Source organism: Mytilus edulis, chromosome 13 (genome assembly GCF_963676685.1).
Source record: "Mytilus edulis chromosome 13, xbMytEdul2.2, whole genome shotgun sequence".
Taxonomy (NCBI): domain Eukaryota; kingdom Metazoa; phylum Mollusca; class Bivalvia; order Mytilida; family Mytilidae; genus Mytilus; species Mytilus edulis.
The window spans coordinates 22,313,314-22,333,300 of NC_092356.1; the positions used below are offsets into that span (position 1 = coordinate 22,313,314).

Genomic DNA, 19,987 nt, shown 5'->3' on the forward strand with positions numbered 1-19,987 from the left:
TTTTTCGAATTTCGGGATATCGGGATTTAAATTTATTTAAATTCGGGACCTCGGGATGTCGTGTTTTTAAGCCCGGAATTTCGGTATCAGGACCACTAAAATTGAAATTGATTAACACGATGAGATTATTTTGAAACAATCAAATTTTTCACTTTAATAGTTTTTATCATTTATCAAGTCTTATATATGTTATAAACTTTGACGCGGTCGCCATTCAGTAGAGTTCTATCCGTAAAACATTTTAAATATTACAGAAAACAAAGTTAATGTAATACTAGTTCGAGTAATGTAAGAGAAACACATGCATTTTAATATCACTTATGTTTGTGAAGTTTCATAATTAAAAACAATTATATGTAATATAGATTAGACCATAGGTTTTCCCGTTAATTGAATGGTTTTACACTCGTCTTTTTATGCCCTTTATATTGTGCTGCACGGTGTGATTCATAGCTCCGTGTCGAATACCGTACTTTGATCTATAATGGTTATTCTTTTACAAATTGTGACTTGCAAGATGCAGAGTTGTAACAGTACCACATCTTTTTATATCTATAGGCCGGAAGCTACATGAAGGAAGATGATCTATTGTTTCGGATATACTGTCAATTTTAAAAGTATATCAGTATTCTTTGGCTTTCGGATTTCTCAAATATAAATAGTTGAATATAAGTATTAGTTGTTGAATAAGTATTAATAGTTGAATAACTATTAAAAGTTGAAAGGCAAATGCTCTATATATGAGAACAAAAATTATATCTCGACAAAATGCAACGGCTAATGGATACCTATTTCAGGACAGACAGACAGACAGGCATTCTTTTCGTAAATTTTTGGTCTATTTTTCTGAAGATTTGTCTTATATTCTCTATTTTGTAGACCCTATCAAGGCCCTCATTTATCGTATTTTCATACCGATAGTCGTTTGTTGATCTGGTTCTCGTTTTCAGATTTTTAACAGAGATCAGACTGTTGGTTTTCCAGTTTGAATGGTTTTACATGAGTCATTTTTTGGACCCTTTATAGCTTGCTGTTCTCTGTGAGTCAAGGCTCCGTGTTGAATATCGTACTTGAACTATTATTGTTAACTGTTACAAATTGTTACTTTGGTGGAGAGTTGCCTCATTGGCACACATACCAAATATTCTTATATCTATATGATTTCTTATCTATTTTCAAATTATTTTGATTTGAAAAGGCAGAGTCAGCTCTGACAAAAGATACCAGGGGGACATTCACACCAATAGATCGAAAATAAACTGACAACGCAATGGCTAAAAAAGAAAAAGACTAACAGACAAATAATAATACACAAGACACAACATAGAAAACTGAAGACTTAGCTACACGAACCCCACCAAAAACTGGAGGTGATCTCAGGTGCGAAAGGGTAAGCAGATCCTGCTCCACATGTGGCACCTGTCGTGTTGCTCATGCTATTACAAACCCAGTAAATAGTCTAACTCGGTAGGTAACATTAGTGTAAAGAGAATGGAATTGTTGTTACGACATAAGGAACATGTCCAATACATCTGTGAAACAATATTCCATAACAGGCTACCAACTTACTATAGCGTACGTAAGATAAAATATGCAAAATGTTTTTCATGTGCCTTTTTTAAAACATGTTTCCAAAATGGTTACGAAGGGAAATAATAAAAAAAAATAGGTTGATTTTTTTTCTTTTTCATTCTGCAAGTTATGATATATTTTTCATTTCACATTTACTTGTTAGTTTCTAGATCAGAGTTTAAAACAGTTTTTTACCTACTTGTAAGACTGTAGAAATTGACCTACCCCCTTTAAACACACAAAAATATATTTGTTTCTTTTGAAATACTTACAATGAGACATACTGAAGTTTTAAACAAGCTTGTCTTGACCTTACACCTTTCCTAAAACCAATTTAAATCCTGAATACTGAGTACTGAATCCCCCCTCCAAAAGAAAGTAAACCAAAAGTGTTTTTCTTTTCTTCTTCAAATAATAAGTGCATGTAAGGAAAAATCTTTATTTCAAACGTTGTTTTTTTTTCATGACGGCTATACTACCAACTGTAACTTTTGTTGCTACTCCTTTCTTTGTAACCCAAAATACGGCATGATGAGTTCTACTGCCTGTAAAGCAGAATTTGACCACCATGACCATGAACGCGCATTAAATGCATTACAGGCAGTATAAATGTCATCTTTATTTGACGGTTTGACCATCTCTTTATCAATATCTGTATAAATATATCCAGGCATAAAAGCTTGGTCGGCACCGCCATAAGGATAACTTTTCCAAATGCACAATACGCCATGTGTTGGATGTGGTATATCTTTGACAGGTATTTTAAATATTTCAGACAGATATTTATTAGTCATCTGTATAATTTCCTTACCAATAGGGAATATAATGTCACCATCTGTTACTGTTGTCTTGTTATCTCGTTCTGCCATTTCCAACCATGTCGATAAACAGAAATCTGAGTACATAGGCAATAGAACAGACCGCTTTGGATTAGTTTTTGAAGTGCCGAAGTCGTATATTTGGTTCAGTGGTGTATCTGTTATTGTGTAACTTCCATACACAGGAGATTTAAGCCACCAAGGTTCGTTGTAGGCAAGAAAATATTTTCCATTCGGCGAATCAAGGACACTTTTTGTAATTAGTTCCCATATTCGTGGTTGTCTAAGTCCTTCCCAGTCGAGTATTTCCAGTGCTAGTCTATTAATGGCAAGAATTACTTTTCGTGCGCATCTCTTTGTTGCCATTTTCTCCTATAAAATTAAAAGACAGGGATTTTAAATACGTTAGCACGTGCAAATGCAAGGTAATTAAATTGACACTAATGATTTGTTTGTGAGCAAAAGAAACCTTAAGTGGTAAATGTCATACATGAAAACTAATTGACACGTTGAATTCTAATAATATCTCATCTCACAAGAAATTGATTAATGATTTTTTTTCTTTAAAGCAGATTACCTTACGAATTAAAGACTCATGAAGCTCATTTTGATGTCATATTCTTCAAGCACAACATAGTTTTGATTATAATTGTGATTCTTCGTTCTGATTTACTAAAATACGATCTACGCATTGCATGTACATACAACATCTGTCAAAAATCAATGCTTTAAAATTGATTGCTACGTACATGTTTTAGATAAAACGTATTCAACCACATCCCTAATGAAAAGTATGATCAACTCTATCCACCAATCGCTTTAGGCATGAAGAGCATAAGGTTTAAAATGAATAACAAACATTTTATTTTGTTCAAACTGTCAAACATTTTTTTCTGATTCATTGCCTTAACCTAAATATAAAGTTTCAATCGTAAAACTTTAGGTTCCGATGAGTGTGAGGTACCTATAGTTAACGTTATATATCTAATAAATGCGGAAAAGCAGATGAAAAATCCGATCTGAAATAGAATCTTACCCACTGTATACGAGTCCTTCCCTTAATAGTTTCCGTCGTTTCAAAGTAAAGCTCATATGCGTCGTCATTATTTTTGGTAATTGCTTTGAGATGATTGTTCAATTTTAGACAATGCCTGCAATACGAAAACCAAAAGCTTATACACACACTAATGTTGTTATGTTCTTTAATTTATATTTTTCTAGAATTTGAACCCTGAATATTATTATGTTAAATACTAGGCACAGCATTGTTTTTTTTAAATTCTGTATCCCCTGTTGAAAAGGGCTTTTTTTTAAATTCCGAATTTCACAATGTACAAGTTTTATAGAAACGTTATCATGTAAAATTTTTCGAATAATTGATTTACTATTCTAATGAACTTCTGACCATCTGTAACATTGCATGTCATCCCTTTTTTCGTCGATTGTTCGTTTTATATCGCTCCCTTATTTATATATTTTAAACTACACTTTCATAAAAAAAAAACCGTGTATGATAATGTGAAAAACGTTACAATGGGGTGAAACATTTAACACGGTTTTATTCATACCTTGAACTAGTCAGCAGGAATTCTCTAAGTAATGCAATTGGTATGGAATTCATTCCCGTTGCAACTGTTTTAGAAACCCGTTTAGACGATGTAGATGGCGGCGATGTCATAACATTCATTGAGGCACTTGTAACTGTCTCAGTGGCACGAAATGCGCTGGTCTGTTCAATGTAATTTTGGGCTTCTATACTTATTGACTTGTGTTTTACAGACTGTATACTAAAATAATAAAAAAGAATATTTATAATTTATATCACCAAGGTTCGCTAGCGCTGTTGATAATTAAAGGTAACAGTATTATACCGCTGTTAGAAATTCATAAATCGATTTAGAAAAAAAACTAAATTCGGGTAGAATAATTTTGAAAATACAATCAATAAACAGTACACAGATGCCCCATCCGCACTATCATTTTCTATGTTCAGTTGACTGTGATAATGTTTAAAACCTCTAATTTGGCATTAACATTAGAAAGATCATGTCATAGGAAACATGTTTACTAAGTTTGAACGTGATTGAACTCCAACTTCATCAAAAACTACTTCGACCAAAAACTTTAACATTGCCTCAACCATAAACTTTAACCTGAAGCGGGACGGACGGACGAACAAACAGACGGACGCACAGACCAGAAAACATAAAGCTAATAAATGGGGCATAAAAAGAGTTAAAATGTACCTTTTTAAAAATGTCTATTTTTGACATGTTAATGCTTTTGGGGACAAGGATAATTATGATTATCAAAACCTTTGCTACTAGCATTTTCTGTCAAATTAAATAGTAATAATTGTCTAAAGAAAAATTTTATATAGTATGACTTCGATTCTATATAAGAATGCTTAGACTCTGATCTAAATTGACTGATATTGCTATTTTCTTGTCGAAGGTTGGTGATTTTTCCGGGCTCACTCTGCCGACAGAGATTTACCACCACGAAGTAGTTCCAACCTCAGAAAATGCAAGAGAATGCACCCAATAATACTATTAAACTTGTATGGTTTCATTAGGAATAACAGAATTACAATCAGTTTTATAAATAAATAATGACAGTTAAATCCATCGTTTTAAGACATTTTATCATTTTGCTTATACGTTGTTTTTGTTGTATGTCATTTATATAAGATTGGTGGTACAATGTATAACAGAGAAAAGAGATTGGTAGTATTTCAGAGAAAAGAGATTGGTGGTATAACAGAGAAAGGAGATTGGTAGTATTACAGAGAAAAGAGATTGGTGGTATAACAGAGAAAAGAGATTGATAGTATTACAGAGAAAAGAGATTGGTAGTATTACAGAGAAAAGAGATTGGTGGTATAACAGAGACAAGAGATTGGTAGTATTACAGAGAAAAGAGATTGGTAGTATTTCAGAGAAAAGAGATTAGTAGTATTACAGAGAAAAGAGATTAGTAGTATTACAGAGAAAAGAGATTAGTAGTATTACAGAGAAAAGAGATTGGTGGTATTACAGAGAAAAGAGATTGGTAGTATTACAGAGAAAAGAGATTGGTGGTATAACAGAAAAAAGAGATTGATAGTATTACAGAGAAAAGAGATTGGAAGTATTACAGAGAAAAGAGATTGGTGGCATAACAGAGAAAAGAGATTGATAGTATTACAGAGAAAAGAGATTGGTAGTATTACAGAGAAAAGAGATTAGTAGTATTACAGAGAAAAGAGATTGGTGGTATTTCAGAGAAAAGAGATTGGTGGTATTTCAGAGAAAAGAGATTAGTAGTATTTCAGAGAAAAGAGATTAGTAGTATTACAGAGAAAAGAGATTGGTGGTATGACAGAGAAAAGAGATTGGTAGTATTACAGAGAAAAGAGATTGGTGGTATAACAGAGAAAAGAGATTGGTGGTATAACAGAGAAAAGAGATTGGTGGTATAACAGAGAAAAGAGATTAGTAGTATTACAGAGAAAAGAGATTAGTAGTATTTCAGAGAAAAGAGATTAGTAGTATTACAGAGAAAAGAGATTAGTAGTATTTCAGAGAAAAGAGATTAGTAGTATTACAGAGAAAAGAGATTGGTAGTATTACAGAGAAAAGAGATTGGTGGTATAACAGAAAAAAGAGATTGGTGGTATTTCAGAGAAAAGAGATTAGTAGTATTACAGAGAAAAGAGATTGGTGGTATGACAGAGAAAAGAGATTGGTAGTATTACAGAGAAAAGAGATTGGTGGTATAACAGAGAAAAGAGATTGGTGGTATAACAGAGAAAAGAGATTGGTGGTATAACAGAGAAAAGAGATTAGTAGTATTACAGAGAAAAGAGATTAGTAGTATTTCAGAGAAAAGAGATTAGTAGTATTACAGAGAAAAGAGATTAGTAGTATTTCAGAGAAAAGAGATTAGTAGTATTACAGAGAAAAGAGATTAGTAGTATTACATAGAAAAGAGATTGGTGGTATAACAGAGAAAAGAGATTGGTGGTATAACAGAGAAAAGAGATTAGTAGTATTACAGAGAAAAGAGATTGGTGGTATTTCAGAGAAAGGAGATTGGTGGTATTACAGAGAAAAGAGATTGGTGGTATAACAGAGAAAAGAGATTAGTAGTATAACAGAGAAAAGAGATTGGTGGTATAACAGAGAAAAGAGATTGGTGGTATAACAGAGAAAAGAGATTAGTAGTATAACAGAGAAAAGAGATTGGTGGTATAACAGAGAAAAGAGATTAGTAGTATAACAGAGAAAAGAGATTGGTGGTATAACAGAGAAAAGAGATTAGTAGTATTACAGAGAAAAGAGATTAGTAGTATTACAGAGAAAAGAGATTAGTAGTATTACAGAGAAAAGAGATTAGTAGTATTACAGAGAAAAGAGATTGGTAGTATTACAGAGAAAAGAGATTGGTGGTATAACAGAGAAAAGAGATTGGTGGTATTACAGAGAAAATCCACTATAAATAAATATGTTTAAACTAAAAGAGATTGGTGGTATTTCAGAGAAAAGAGATTAGTAGTATTACAGAGAAAGGAGATTGGTGGTATTACAGAGAAAAGAGATTGGTAGTATTACAGAGAAAAGAGATTGATAGTATTACAGAGAAAAGAGATTGGTGGTATAACAGAGAAAAGAGATTGGTGGTATTACAGAGAAAATCCACTATAAATAAATATGTTTAAACTAAAAGAGATTGGTGGTATTACAGAGAAAAGAGCAACGACGAATGAACCTTTTTTCTACTCGATATGGTATTCTTCAGGATGAATCTACACGTACCTTACCGAACTGTTTTCAACTTTTGTATTAGATATTATAGGCATCATGTGCATACTCTGGAAACATGAACGTTTCATTTCGTTTTGTCAATCAAATTTCCATTTTTGACTGCCCCTTGCAGTCGTACTTTTATTATATAATTGTTTTACCTTTGTTTATACATTGCAACACCGTCTCTAGTTTTTACGTGTAGCTGTTTAATGGCATCAGGTACTGTTGTAGTTAAAACATCTGTGTTATTTCTGAACATTTCCCTAAGTGAAGAAATCCATATGTACAATTTGTAATCATGTACTAGCCAGGTATAAAATAAAATATGAAGATATGTAAAGCCTAAAATTCAGACAGCTCTATTGGGTGTCACTGTCACTATACGGTCTTTAAAAATTGAATTAAAACATTTATGTGAAATTTCAATTTCAATGAAGCAATATTCTAGCAGCGCATATAAACTGTACATTGTATCTCCCAGTTGATAATATATAACAGGGTTTGCATTTCCCATCATGATTTCCTTGATAGAGTGTTGCTGTTCACAATGCAGATATTAAATCAAGAGTTCAAAGTGATGAAGTTAAAATCATCCCTTCAAAAAGATTGAAGAAGCCATTACGAGTTGATTGACCGTTATAGAATATCTTTTACACAGATGAAGACGGATATGTTCCAATATTTGACATACCGATTTATAATTATTGCAGGGTTTGTTCGAACGTGTGTAATACGACGGGTGTAACACGTAAAACGGGATCTTCATACTATTTCGAGCACCTAAAATCTTCCCAAGTTTTTAGTTTGGTTCGTGTTTCTTAGTTTTTATATCTCTATGTTGTGGTTTGTATAGATATTTTTGTCATGGCGTTGTCACTTTATTTTCGATTTACGATTTTCTATTCCCTGTGGTTTCTTTTTCCTCTCTTTGATCATACTAATTTTGAAAATAAAAGACCAATTGACATTAATTAACTAAGTTACTTTGGTGTATAATATATCCAAACATTTAAGTTAAGTAAATCTCAAATGATGCATACCCATTACTATAAGACATACCATCTCAATTCGTCTACTGGTTTAAATTCTTCAGCAGATAGATTAAAGGGTGTTTTTAATCGATCCATTCCAAGCTCATCCTCTCGAAGATGAACGCCTCGTACGTAACGTCGTGTATCTCTGTGTATACCGTCTCCTAATGGGAAATCTATTATTGGTAGCCCGAGTTGTAGAATTGTGTCGTTCAACAATTTATGCTCTGAAAAAGTTTAAGAAATCATAGACAACCGTAGCTTAGCATTGTTCAAAATACTTAAGTAAGTCAATTTTTTTATAAACAACCGAGATAAATATCAAAAGATGATAGAGGCATATAAGCATTAATAGCTCTACTTTAAACATTCATTAATCGATTTATCTGAAAGGAAAATATAGAAAGGAAATTGTGGCTGGCATATATAATGACTATTTAAGGAATTCCTCTCGTTTGATGAGTTTGAGCTTTTGATTTTGTCATTTGCTGAAGTACTTTCTGTTAAGAATTTTCCTCGGAGTTTGGTATTTTTGTTATTTTACTTTTGACGATATATGCGTTGATTTATCTTTCAATTTACGCTCAAAACAGTAAACGAAATGTAATAGAAAGCTTAATTTGCAATGTATCTGTATGGATAGTATAACCAGTTAAAGTGACATAATAAATAATCTCCTCTAAATACTAATAGAAAACATACAAACATGCAAGCAAAACTACAAAAACAAGATTAACATACTATCATTCCACCCCATCCCCCCAACCCCCAAATAGTATTTCATCTATCATCAATACATTGTACCTTCAGGTCTATATCTCATAGCCCCTAATTCAATGTTGATGTCTGGTATACCAGGGAAGTGTAAAGTATACATTCGTCCACCTACTCGATTTGAGAACTCATAAATAGTTATCTGTTTATTTTGTTTACGTAGTCTCCATGCAGCATATGTCCCTGCAATGCCCGCTCCGATGATTGCAATATCGTCACACGAACTGTCTAATTGAAGAGTAAGAATTATAATAGACTTACTGTTGAACAAATGAGGGATATCAGTTAATTCTGGATTCAGCCATTTAAAAACAAAAATATGATTTTAAGTCTATATTATAAACATTCAAACTAAGGTATAGGTTGCCAAGTAATCAGAAGAGTCCTGGAAAAAGAATATACGATGTTGTCACGATATACTGATACCATGAGTTGTAATCCTGCCGAGGGAAGAACACACATTTACTTTTCTATGCCAAATTCATGTATTTGGTTTTGATGTTATATTGGTTATTCTCATAGGATTTTGTCTAATGCTTAATCCGTTGCTGTGTGTGTTACATTTTAATGTTGTGTCGTTGTTCTCCTCTAATATTTAATGCGTTTCCCTCAGTTTTAGTTTGTTACCCCGATTTTGTTTTTTGTCCATAGATTTATGAGTTTTGAACAGCGGTATACTACTGTTGCCTTTAATTTGCTTCCGCACATTTTGAGAATTAACATTGATTTGTTGATATTTAGATTAATAATGATTATAACATGTGTTTTCAGCAGAATATCACCTGCACTGGTGATCTAATAGACAGATCTGTCGTGGGGTTGTCATTTGTTTAGACGTACTTATCTGATAATTATATAAACTTATACATATTACAATGATCTGTCTTTATATCATTATCTTCTGTTGCAACTATGTGTTGCAGAGTTATTGTATAGATATATGGGGTAAACATTTTGTATAATTGTTGGACATCCCTACAAATTCAGTAACCGGATTGAAGTAACTTACACATGATAGTGTTATAGTCCACTAACTACTCAACCACATTGCGTAAAAAATGTTATTTAGTTTACAACACACGAACAATGAAGTTCAGCGACTACTTGGCAACTTAAACAAAATTTAATGCATCACCGTACCTGCTTTAAACCGTTTTCTACATGAATATTTTCAGTGCTATAATACAACTGCTTTACTACAGTGATTTTTTTCTTGTCAAAACTTTGTTCTTGTCAAAACTTTGTTTTGTTCTTATGTTATGTATTCATATTGTTAATTATTTACCTTACTTTGTATTTGTTTTGGAAGAGAGTAAATAATTCCGAAAACTTACCGGCCATATTATTTTTAGATTTACACACGAGATACTTGGAGTACAGCTTCTAATAAAGCTGCAAAATGAAAAAAAAAACAGTTTCAACCTATATTGTTTACACTATCAACATTGAATAATTTATTCTACACTTGCAATATAAGCGAGAGGGTTAGCTAGCCACAAAACCAGGTACAACCAATCAGTTCTTCTTAAAATATCCGGTACCAAGTCAGCAATATGGTAGTTGCTATTAAACAATCCGTTTCCATGTATTGGTGTGTTAACATGTTTGTTTTTTGTAGCAGTTTTGTGTTTCTGTTGTGTTTTATTCAGCATACACACAAGACATTCGTCTAGTATTTAATATCAGTTTACGATAGATTTTTGATATGTCAGACGGGTAACATATTTTGTTATTATTTATAATTTATTATTATTCATATTTTATCTCATTGTTTACCTTAATACCTGATCGACACAATCAACATTTAATCTTTAGAATAGAGAAACGCTTGTATCAGTATAATTGAAAATTACCTTTTGAACTTATAAAATACTAGAGTCCATGAACAAAACGACAAGTTAAATCCTCGACAACATAAGCTAGCGTGTTACTTTCTACAGCAAATAGATAATTTATACACACAGCTGTAGATTTTACTGTTGTATTATATTGATTGAAAAGTTTAACCATTGATTTACTAGTAAACAGATGATATTAAATAAATTGAACATAACGAACATGGTTTGTAAGAGGTATATAGTTTTGGATTGTACGGTTCGTTTCGGATGTGTTAACATTGCGTACACGGTTTTTTTTTTATAAATAAACGGTCGTTCCCTAATAGAAAAATGTGAACGACGCTACGCTATTGACTTTTAAATCAAAATTAAATATATTGCAAAACATTATCGGGTGTCGCTCATGTTTTCGGGTTTCGACCTATTTCAAAACAGGGAGAATGATCGGGCTTTGCTTTACTTTTGTTTTAATTTCACCAGCTCTTTAATTTTCATGGTAGGTTATGAACATTTAAATACTCTTTTCTCGAGCTTCACCGCAGAGACATTATTGTCGAAATTGGCACCGTTAATGTTATTACTACCACTGGGTGACTACAAATATGGATATTATTCTATTTATATTTGCTGCTATACAATTTCAAAATTAATGCGAATCAAGGAATGTAGCTCCTTATTGCTAATTATCTCTTAATAATTGCCTTGGTTTTTGCTCTATCTTTATTTTTTGGTGATATTAGCCAACAAAGTTTGTATTTTGTTTTGATCTCTCCAATACTTTAAATCGAACATTATCGAACATTTTGTTGTCGAAATGTTCCTTGGTTCCCTCATCTTTTATTGATAACCTTGTCTTCCAAATCGATTTATGAGATTTGAAAGTCATCATGCTACTATTGCTAAATTGGCTGACTGCAAATGACGACGGATTTGATCCAATTGTCGTTTACACAATTTTACCCTCTTTTCCCCGAATTAGACATCATCGAATCTAGATTTACAACCAAAATGTGTACTTCATGAGCAGAACCTCCGATACGGCATGTGGAACCTGATCTTCTAAATACTCTTCTTGAGCACCTGGGATTACTGCTTCTTGTCGTGCATTGTCAGACTGCCTTCGATGTTTTAGTTTGCATACACCTTTGGTTTTTATATAAGAACATGCCTGTACCTAGTCAGGAATATGACAGTTGTTATCAATTCGCTTGATGTGTTTGAGATATTAATTTTTGCATTTGCTTAGTGATTTTTCCGTTTAAAATTTTACTCGGAAATTGGTATTTTTTATTGTTTTACTTTTTCGTATCTTCCGAAATTATTTTATAAAGGGTTTATATCCAAGAACAAGGAAAGGACAAGGTACGATAAGCATCATGCAGAGAACGGCCCCCTAATTTCGTTCAAATTAAAAGTGACTTGCTTTTAAATATAATACATTATTTTTAAAGTTTAAAACCTATATTTTTGTAAACATTAATCGATTTTTCAACTTCCGTTGATATTATTCATGCCCTGTTGCCGTAAAGACCTCAAGATTCTGGAAAAGAGCAGAAAAATGGCAGTTTCCAAACCTTTTTCTGCATTTTAAGCTATGAGCGTACCTACGACCCACGATCATATTTATACCAGGCATTCCTTGAACATAAATGTTGATGCAGTTCAAATATTTTAGTGGGTCGTAAGTACGCTCATAGTTAAAAATTCAAAAAAGTGACAAAAAATCGTCGTTGTTTTCATTGAATCATCGAAATTTTTAACCAAACTGCGGACCGGAGATGATTTCCGGTATTTACTAGATCCGACGACGGAAATGTATTCTTGCTACGCTATAATAATGGCTAGTTTCTTTAGGAAGAAAAATAAACATATTTGAGACAGGAAAACAGGATATTCCTTTACTCATTATTCTTGAATTTAAAGTGACATTTTAGCAGACCGTCGAAATATGACCCAAAATTAGACGGAACTGTGATAAACTTCAGAGAAATACTGGGAACGTTATTGTGAATTAATATAATAACTGGTTCATACTCAAAAAGTGCATATACGTATTTTGTTTCATAATTGACAAAATCGTCGCCCTGGAATGTTTTAATCTCCGTTGACACTTTGTTAAAAGTGCTTTCTTTCACGTCCGCATTTCTACCACGTATGGCATGCCAAGTTAACATTTTAGACAATCATTTAATAAAAATACAGATGGCGAAAATAAACTACAGAACTGTGAATAATAACATACATTGTTATTCATGTCACATAAGTAGACACCATGTGACAATTTTAATTAGTTAATTGTGTAAGTGTAACAATATCAAGATTAAACAAAACTATCCAACACTTTTATGATCTAAATTATGTATCTTGAGTTAATATTTTTTTGGTCATGGTGTTGAATTTATTGGACTTATTATTTGTAATTGTCACCTGCCTTCTCGTTGTTCTATCTTGACGACAACGCGTGCTACTTCGTATTTCTTCTAAAATAACAGCACTACATGTCTAATGAATTTAAACCATATTCAAAAGAATAAAAGCTTCTTTTTTTTGGATCAGATATTTAAACGTTAAAGAAAATAAAATAAGTATGGAATATGAAAGGAATTAAACGCATCATAATTAAAGATATCTTGCTTGTAAGACGTGTGTGTCGCATACAAAAGACTCATCAGTGACGGTCGAATAAAAAATGTCAAATGACCATATTAAAAAGGCTCAAAATTCCGATTTTTTTATTTTTTTTTGTGAATAAAGGTTATTTATTTCTGAATATATTATCCGTAGTTTTTGCAAACAATATACAGTTTTGTTAACAGTTAATTCATAAAAGTTACTATTTCAATAATAATTCATGTTTACACAAAGTGCTAACTTTTGGACATCATGTTGCTGCATGGGTTGTTTGTTTCATTAATTGTTATTGTGCTATACCTTAAAAGGTTACAGTCCGTTGGAAGACATATTACCCTAACTTGACACTCCGATCCAACTAGTTTTTGTTCTTACCCCTTAATGCAAATTGATTAACGGAAATCAGCAAATACCAATTTTTAAGTCTTAAGTTTGACCAGGCCGGTGTCAGAACCCACGATATCAGGCGTTTTAATTCATTTAAAAGGGTGCATACTGTAAGAATCCATCTTATATGAATCCGCGCTTAAACATACACATCCACCCAAAAGAAATAACTTTTGCAACATAGAGTGGGAGGCCCATATTCGCCGGGGTCACAATTTCGCCGTTTTATGATTTTGAGGTATAAACACTTCAAAGGATGGCTGAAATGGAAGAAAATATGCCGATAAATTATAATTTTATAAACAAATATGATTATTTTTTAAACTTTAACAAAATTACGGCACTAATTGCAAAAGACCGAAAAACGGACAACAATTTTCGGTCAATTTCCTGAATGAAAAACAGGATTTTCAAAGATTTTTTTTTTTGTAATTTTTTGACTGATTAGCCTAAATTTCTATTTTTTTACACCTTTGAAATGTCTGCCGTTCATCTATAATGAAATTTATTTAAAATAATATTATAAAAAGCTGCATTTATTTGGTTTTAAATAGATGTGTAAAAACGGCGAATATGTGCCCCCCATTGACAAAACTTCAAGAAATTTCAAGCACCCTTTAATCTAACTTTACAGATGATTCTTTTCAAACAAACATGTTTTCAAGCTTAGGAACGTTTTGCATTTGAAGTTATCTTCATATAGAAATATCAGTTTACTTCAAAAACATAACTATTCTTCTTCTTTTTTGGAATTTTATTCTCATACACACTTGTCCCGGTCTACACTTATTTAGTTTTTATACATTGACTTATGATATTTGGCATACAGTGTATAGCCATGACTCAAATATCATAACAGTCTAATTTTGTTTATTTTCTTTGGTTACATCTTCTGACATCAGACTCGGACTTCTCTTGAATAGAATTTTAAATGTACGTATTGTTATGCGTTTACTTTTCTACATTGGCTAGAGGTATAGGGGGAGGGTTGATATCTCATAAACATGTTTAACCCCGCCGCATTTTCGCGCCTGTCCCAAGTCAGGAGCCTCTGGTCTTTGTTAGTCTTGTATTATTTTAATTTCAGTTTCTTGTGTACAATTTGGAAATTAGGTATGGCGTTCATCATCACTGAACTAGTATATATTTGTTTAGGGGCCAGCTGAAGGACGACTCCGGGTGCGGAAATTTCTCGTTACATTGAAGACCTGTTGGTGACCTTCTGCTGTTGTTTTTTCTATGGTCGGGTTGTTGTCTCTTTGATACATTCCCCATTTCCATTCTCAATTTTAATATCATTATGACATTTACCGTTGATCTCAAGGTCCAATTAATTGACCTTTAACTTTCATGGTTGAATGATTGTCCAACCCTTAAACCATATATGTTCTTACAGGCTATGTCAGTTTCTTTACTGCACAATAGGCTTAATTTCTTAGGTCAATTAATACCTCGTTAATAACTCCAAAAATGATTTATACTCCCCCCTTTTTTGCCTTGATAAGTCGTTTCTAATTCACCATAGGTTTTGTACCCATGTAGAGGACACATTCCAACCCCTACATCATATTAAATCGTAATTGCCTGGATTAGACATTTTATTCCACACAATGTCTGTAAGTGGTACAAGTCACGTCTCTTTCGTTCCATTAACTGTTAAGTATCTTTAAAAGCTGTTCAAACTCATCTCAAATTATTAAATCCTATATATTCTTGTTTTCATGAAAAGACTTTCACATTGAAACAAAGATTTTGTAGTGGTCTACAATTTAAAAAAATGTTTGATGTTGCTTAGCAAGATGTGGGATTCTATACTCGATATAGGATTCGTCCAAAAAATAATGACAATCTAGATGTTTATATAGTGTAACACCGTATTAGGAAGTATATTCTTAAAAAATAACTAGGCTCATACTTATAAAAATATAAAAATCCTATTATTGCATGGTTGATATGCACTTGTTATGTAACTTAGTTGTTGATCAGCGTGTAGTGACCTACAATTGAACTAAGTTTTCATTTCTAACTAAACATGTTCACAAACAGACAATCTGCATTGCGTCCAATTTAATTTGTTCAAAAAAATGACTTATCATATACTTAGACTGAATAACATATGATTTTTACCGTATGATAATAGCATTAAATTAAAATATTTTCCATATTTTTCGAATTGGTGCTTAGCGGGCTGATATGAAAAGTTTATCACATGCTTCGATTGTTATCACATGCCTTTCCGTAACGTTATCACATGGCATTCCGGTGATACTCGGCAAATTCCGGAAAATACACCTCAATGCTACGTTTTCAGTGAAGAACATTACAAAGTAGTGTACAAAACAATTATTTGAATACTGGAAAGTATATTGAGTAAAATAATTAAATTAAATTAAAAAAAAAAAAATTAAATAAATGCATTTTTTAAGTTTTTCTGAAACATAATTTGGAAAGTTACTTTAAAAAAAGTTGACTTTTCCAAACAATGTTCATTATGTATATTGTTGAATTATTTTTTTGTAGATTCGTCCATATTAAAATGTGTTTTTTTTTCTCTCTGTTGAGGCATATTATAGAAAGTTTCATATTGAATGTATCAAATTTTGGGTCCGACGTCCGTGAACTTTTTACTCTTTCAACTTCTTTTCGGGAACCATGTAAAAGGACCAATATATGAATCTGTTATTTATCTCTACTGTTGAAGCATATGATAAAAAGATCATATTATAACATGTCATTTTTCATATCGCATGTATTATCAGCCCTCGGTCAATATCAGCCCTCGAGCCATGCGGCTCTTGGGCTGATATTGAACCTAGGGCTGATAATACATGCGATATGAAAAATGCCATGTAATAATCTGATATTATTGATTTGTAGTTGGCTTTAATTCAAACATGTTTTGCTGTTGCTAAACAACACTTGTGTTGCTATGCTCAATACGGAATTTGTAAAGAATAAAAAAAGATGTATATGAAAAAATATTGGAATGAAACACCAAATGGAAAGAAAAATCTTCAAACAACAGCTTAATTCATACTTAAGAGGGGCAAGAACCAATTTGTTAACCGATGCTAGGCAACATTTCTGTTGCCAAGGTTGTTTTTAAGCATATAATAAACAAAATCAAAGGGTATTTTCAGTTGTGACTTCAAGTTCTTCTTGGACAAACAACATCATGTGCAAATATTTAAATTTTTACTGATAAAGCAATTAATATGTGATAATTTTCATTCTTAATAAAAACCGTTGCTAGGCAACCTTCCTTTCATCGGAACACAATAAAATCATAATTTTTTCAAGTGTCTACACTAAGACCATCATTGATATCAATTTAAACTTATTTGGAGAGGGGGCCAAAAATAGTCCTTATCATACCTTGTCCTTTTATGATAATTAAGATTTAGGTCACAGGACCATTCCAGCATATATTATTTTACTGCCTAATCCACTTGGACTGTAATGTATTTCTGTTTTCGAATAAATAAAAAATACTTTTAATGACAAAGAAAATTCGAATTTCGAATAATCAATGACGTAAACAGAGGGAGACACGTCAACTATGAAAGGAAAACAACTTAGCAACAGAAAAACTGATGTGAAAAAACAAACGACAATGCAACACATGATTCAGAGCTCAATTGCAATGAATATCATTTTTTGATTATATGTAATTCCAGTAAGATATGCAACCTTATAATTTTTTTTTTTATGAACACCAGGAAAACCAAAAACATTTATTTTAAATTTTAATCTTGTGACATTGACCTACTTTTATGGGGAAAACATTTATTTTGATATGAAGATATTTATTCGGACATACGATACTCTTATACGATATGCGGGCAATAAAATTCAACAAAGAGACCAGGCTAATGATTTGGTACGCAATTAGGTACACATTTAAATGTCACATTTTCTTTTAGTTAAGGCCAGCTGAGATAAGAATGCACGAATATAAAGGTTTAAGACTGACATTTAGACATATAGAATTGTGGTGTGATTGCAGAGGAGGCATTTATTGAACATTTTCTAAAAACGTATGATGGAGCAACCATATGTCACCGTACAGCTATCAAAAATGAACAAAACACTAACTGTAAAGTCATCTATAAAATAAGCTCCGTAATAAATTATATTGAAAAAAAAAGAAATACAGAATAATCATATGTAACAAACGAAAAGCACTGATCTCCAGGATGCTGTCTTGTAAACAAAGCATACAGAATGAGACAACCGAGACTATTAGGCTAATATGTTGTGTTATGTGTACTATTGTTTGTCTGTTTTTTTTTTTTATTTTTAGCCATGGCGTTGTCAGTTAATTTCGATTTATGAGTTTGACTGTCTCTCTGGTATCTTTCGTCCCTCTTTTAGACATCAAAATTTACTAAAAGTTTCAATTTGTTGCATTGTTTTTATTCTAAAGTAGTGTCTATTCTATGGAAATGATTATAAGAGCTCACAAACAAATTTTTTGTTTATCCACAAAAGATGTGAAAGATACCTAAAGCGGAATCAAATCTTAAAATAATAATCAAAGGTACCATGATTATAATTTAATACGCCAGACGCGCGTTTCGTCTACATAAGACTCGTCAGTGACGCTCATATCAAAATATTTATAAAGCCAAATAAGTACAAAGTTGAAGAGCATTGAGGATCCAAAATTCCAAGAAGTTGTGCCAAATACAGCTAAGGTATTCTATGCCTGGGATAAGAAAATCCTTAGTTTTTCGAAAAATTTTAAGTTTTGTAAACTGGAAATTTATATAAAAAAAAGCTTATAAGTCGAAGAAAGACACATTCATTGCAAACGATTTGCGAGGCCCCTCATGGGGGGGGGGGGGGGGTCCTAGTAATCACATAATCACCATTTTTTTGCCAATATAATCACATAATCATTAAATATTTGCTTATCTTTAGTAATCAAATAATCATAAACTAAAAATACAGTCCTAGGTAATCAAATAATCATGAAATATTTGGCTTAATAATCAAATAATCATTAAAAAAACGGCCAAGTAATCACATAATCAAAAACCCCATGAGGGTCCTCATTGCAAACTATTTGCGTCGTTCACATTTTGTTAACTAGTGTCTTGTTTGGTAATCGTTTGTATCAACCAGATAAATGGATGGTTTATAACCCAGGTACAGTGGAAAGACTTATTGGTTTTCTTCTAATTATTATTATTAGGTCTTTCCACAGAAAAGTTGAATTTCTTATGATTATTACTTTTTTATCTTCTTCCGCCAATTTTTTTTTTTTTTTGCGTATACATTTTGTTACGAAAGATGTCGCTCAGTTGTTTGGTATATGATATCCAACAGTTTATTTGCCTTTGAAATCGATCCTGCTTAACCGGATACTTTTCTTTGTAGGAAATATCTCCTAGCTATCATTTGACATTGGAAATTACATTTTAACCGAATTTTGTTAGTTTCATATTAAATTAGAGCTTTACCGGTGGAAAGACTTTGAATTGTTCTCTGAACAATTATTTTATAATTATCTATATATTTCCGTCATGGTATATCATTCTAGAAGAGTGACAAAGATTCCAAAAGGGACATTAAAAAAAGAATACAAAACACAAGATAGAAAACTCAAGGCTTAGCGACACAAACCCTATCCAAAACACGAATCATGAACGTCGAGAATGAAATTTTAACTAACGTTGATTTAAGGTGGTACCCAACACTTTCACTAAAATTTATTTGGCTCGTTTAATTTTCATAAAATTTTGTCAAAGTATTTACTTTAAGCATATGTTAAGACTTTAATAAAAATATAAAAAAAATTAAAAATTTTGAACCAACCGTTTTGTCGGAAAAATTACACTGGTTACATAGCAATTTGACAAACACCAATTTTGATCATTGAGAAGCTTAATATTCCTATTACAACACAACGTAATTAGAACGTATAGCTGAATTTACAGAGTTATCTCCCTGTAGTGTTAGGTACCACCTTAACCTTGAATTTTTAGGGAATTTAGGAATAATAAAATCACCAAATGTAGAACTGATAAAATGTTTTATTTATAGCTGATGTTGTGTGGTAAGTAAATGACTTTTTAAACAAAAAAGGACTATTTTGAACCCAATGATTTTTTTAAACTAGCGTCCTTTTTTACTATGAAAAATGT

At 32.0% G+C, this 19,987-nt stretch overlaps 2 protein-coding genes across 2 annotated transcripts; both read right to left on the bottom strand.

Moving 5' to 3' along the window:
* Positions 1–1,997: 1,997 nt before the first annotated feature.
* On the bottom strand, positions 1,998–7,436 carry LOC139501363 (aplysianin-A-like). The gene is made up of 4 exons (XM_071290404.1): positions 7,336–7,436; positions 3,959–4,177; positions 3,427–3,541; positions 1,998–2,762 (listed from the first exon to the last, which is right to left on the bottom strand). Exons 1-4 carry the CDS (start codon positions 7,434–7,436, stop codon positions 2,070–2,072), a joined length of 1,128 nt encoding a protein of 375 aa, XP_071146505.1. The 3' UTR covers positions 1,998–2,069.
* Positions 7,437–8,217: 781 nt separating this feature from the next.
* Positions 8,218–10,901, bottom strand: LOC139501364 (achacin-like). The gene is made up of 4 exons (XM_071290405.1): positions 10,836–10,901; positions 10,317–10,374; positions 9,013–9,210; positions 8,218–8,435 (listed from the first exon to the last, which is right to left on the bottom strand). The coding sequence occupies exons 2-4, from the start codon at positions 10,321–10,323 to the stop codon at positions 8,224–8,226; spliced, it is 417 nt and encodes a 138-aa protein (XP_071146506.1). The 5' UTR covers positions 10,324–10,374; positions 10,836–10,901; the 3' UTR covers positions 8,218–8,223.
* Positions 10,902–19,987: the final 9,086 nt, after the last annotated feature.

Bases quoted from the DNA above. Each gene is read 5' to 3' on its own strand.
- LOC139501363 (XM_071290404.1), bottom strand. From the start codon at position 7,436: ATGTTCAGAAATAACACAGATGTTTTAACTACAACAGTACCTGATGCC. The intron at 3,542-3,958 runs GTATGAATAAAA...TTCGTATTGCAG, and splicing joins TTCCTGCTGACTAGTTCAAG to GCATTGTCTAAAATTGAACA. The intron at 2,763-3,426 runs GTAAGATTCTAT...TTAATTTTATAG, and splicing joins GAAGGACTCGTATACAGTGG to GAGAAAATGGCAACAAAGAG.
- LOC139501364 (XM_071290405.1), bottom strand. The intron at 8,436-9,012 runs GTACAATGTATT...AAACTTTTTCAG, and splicing joins TATGAGATATAGACCTGAAG to AGCATAAATTGTTGAACGAC.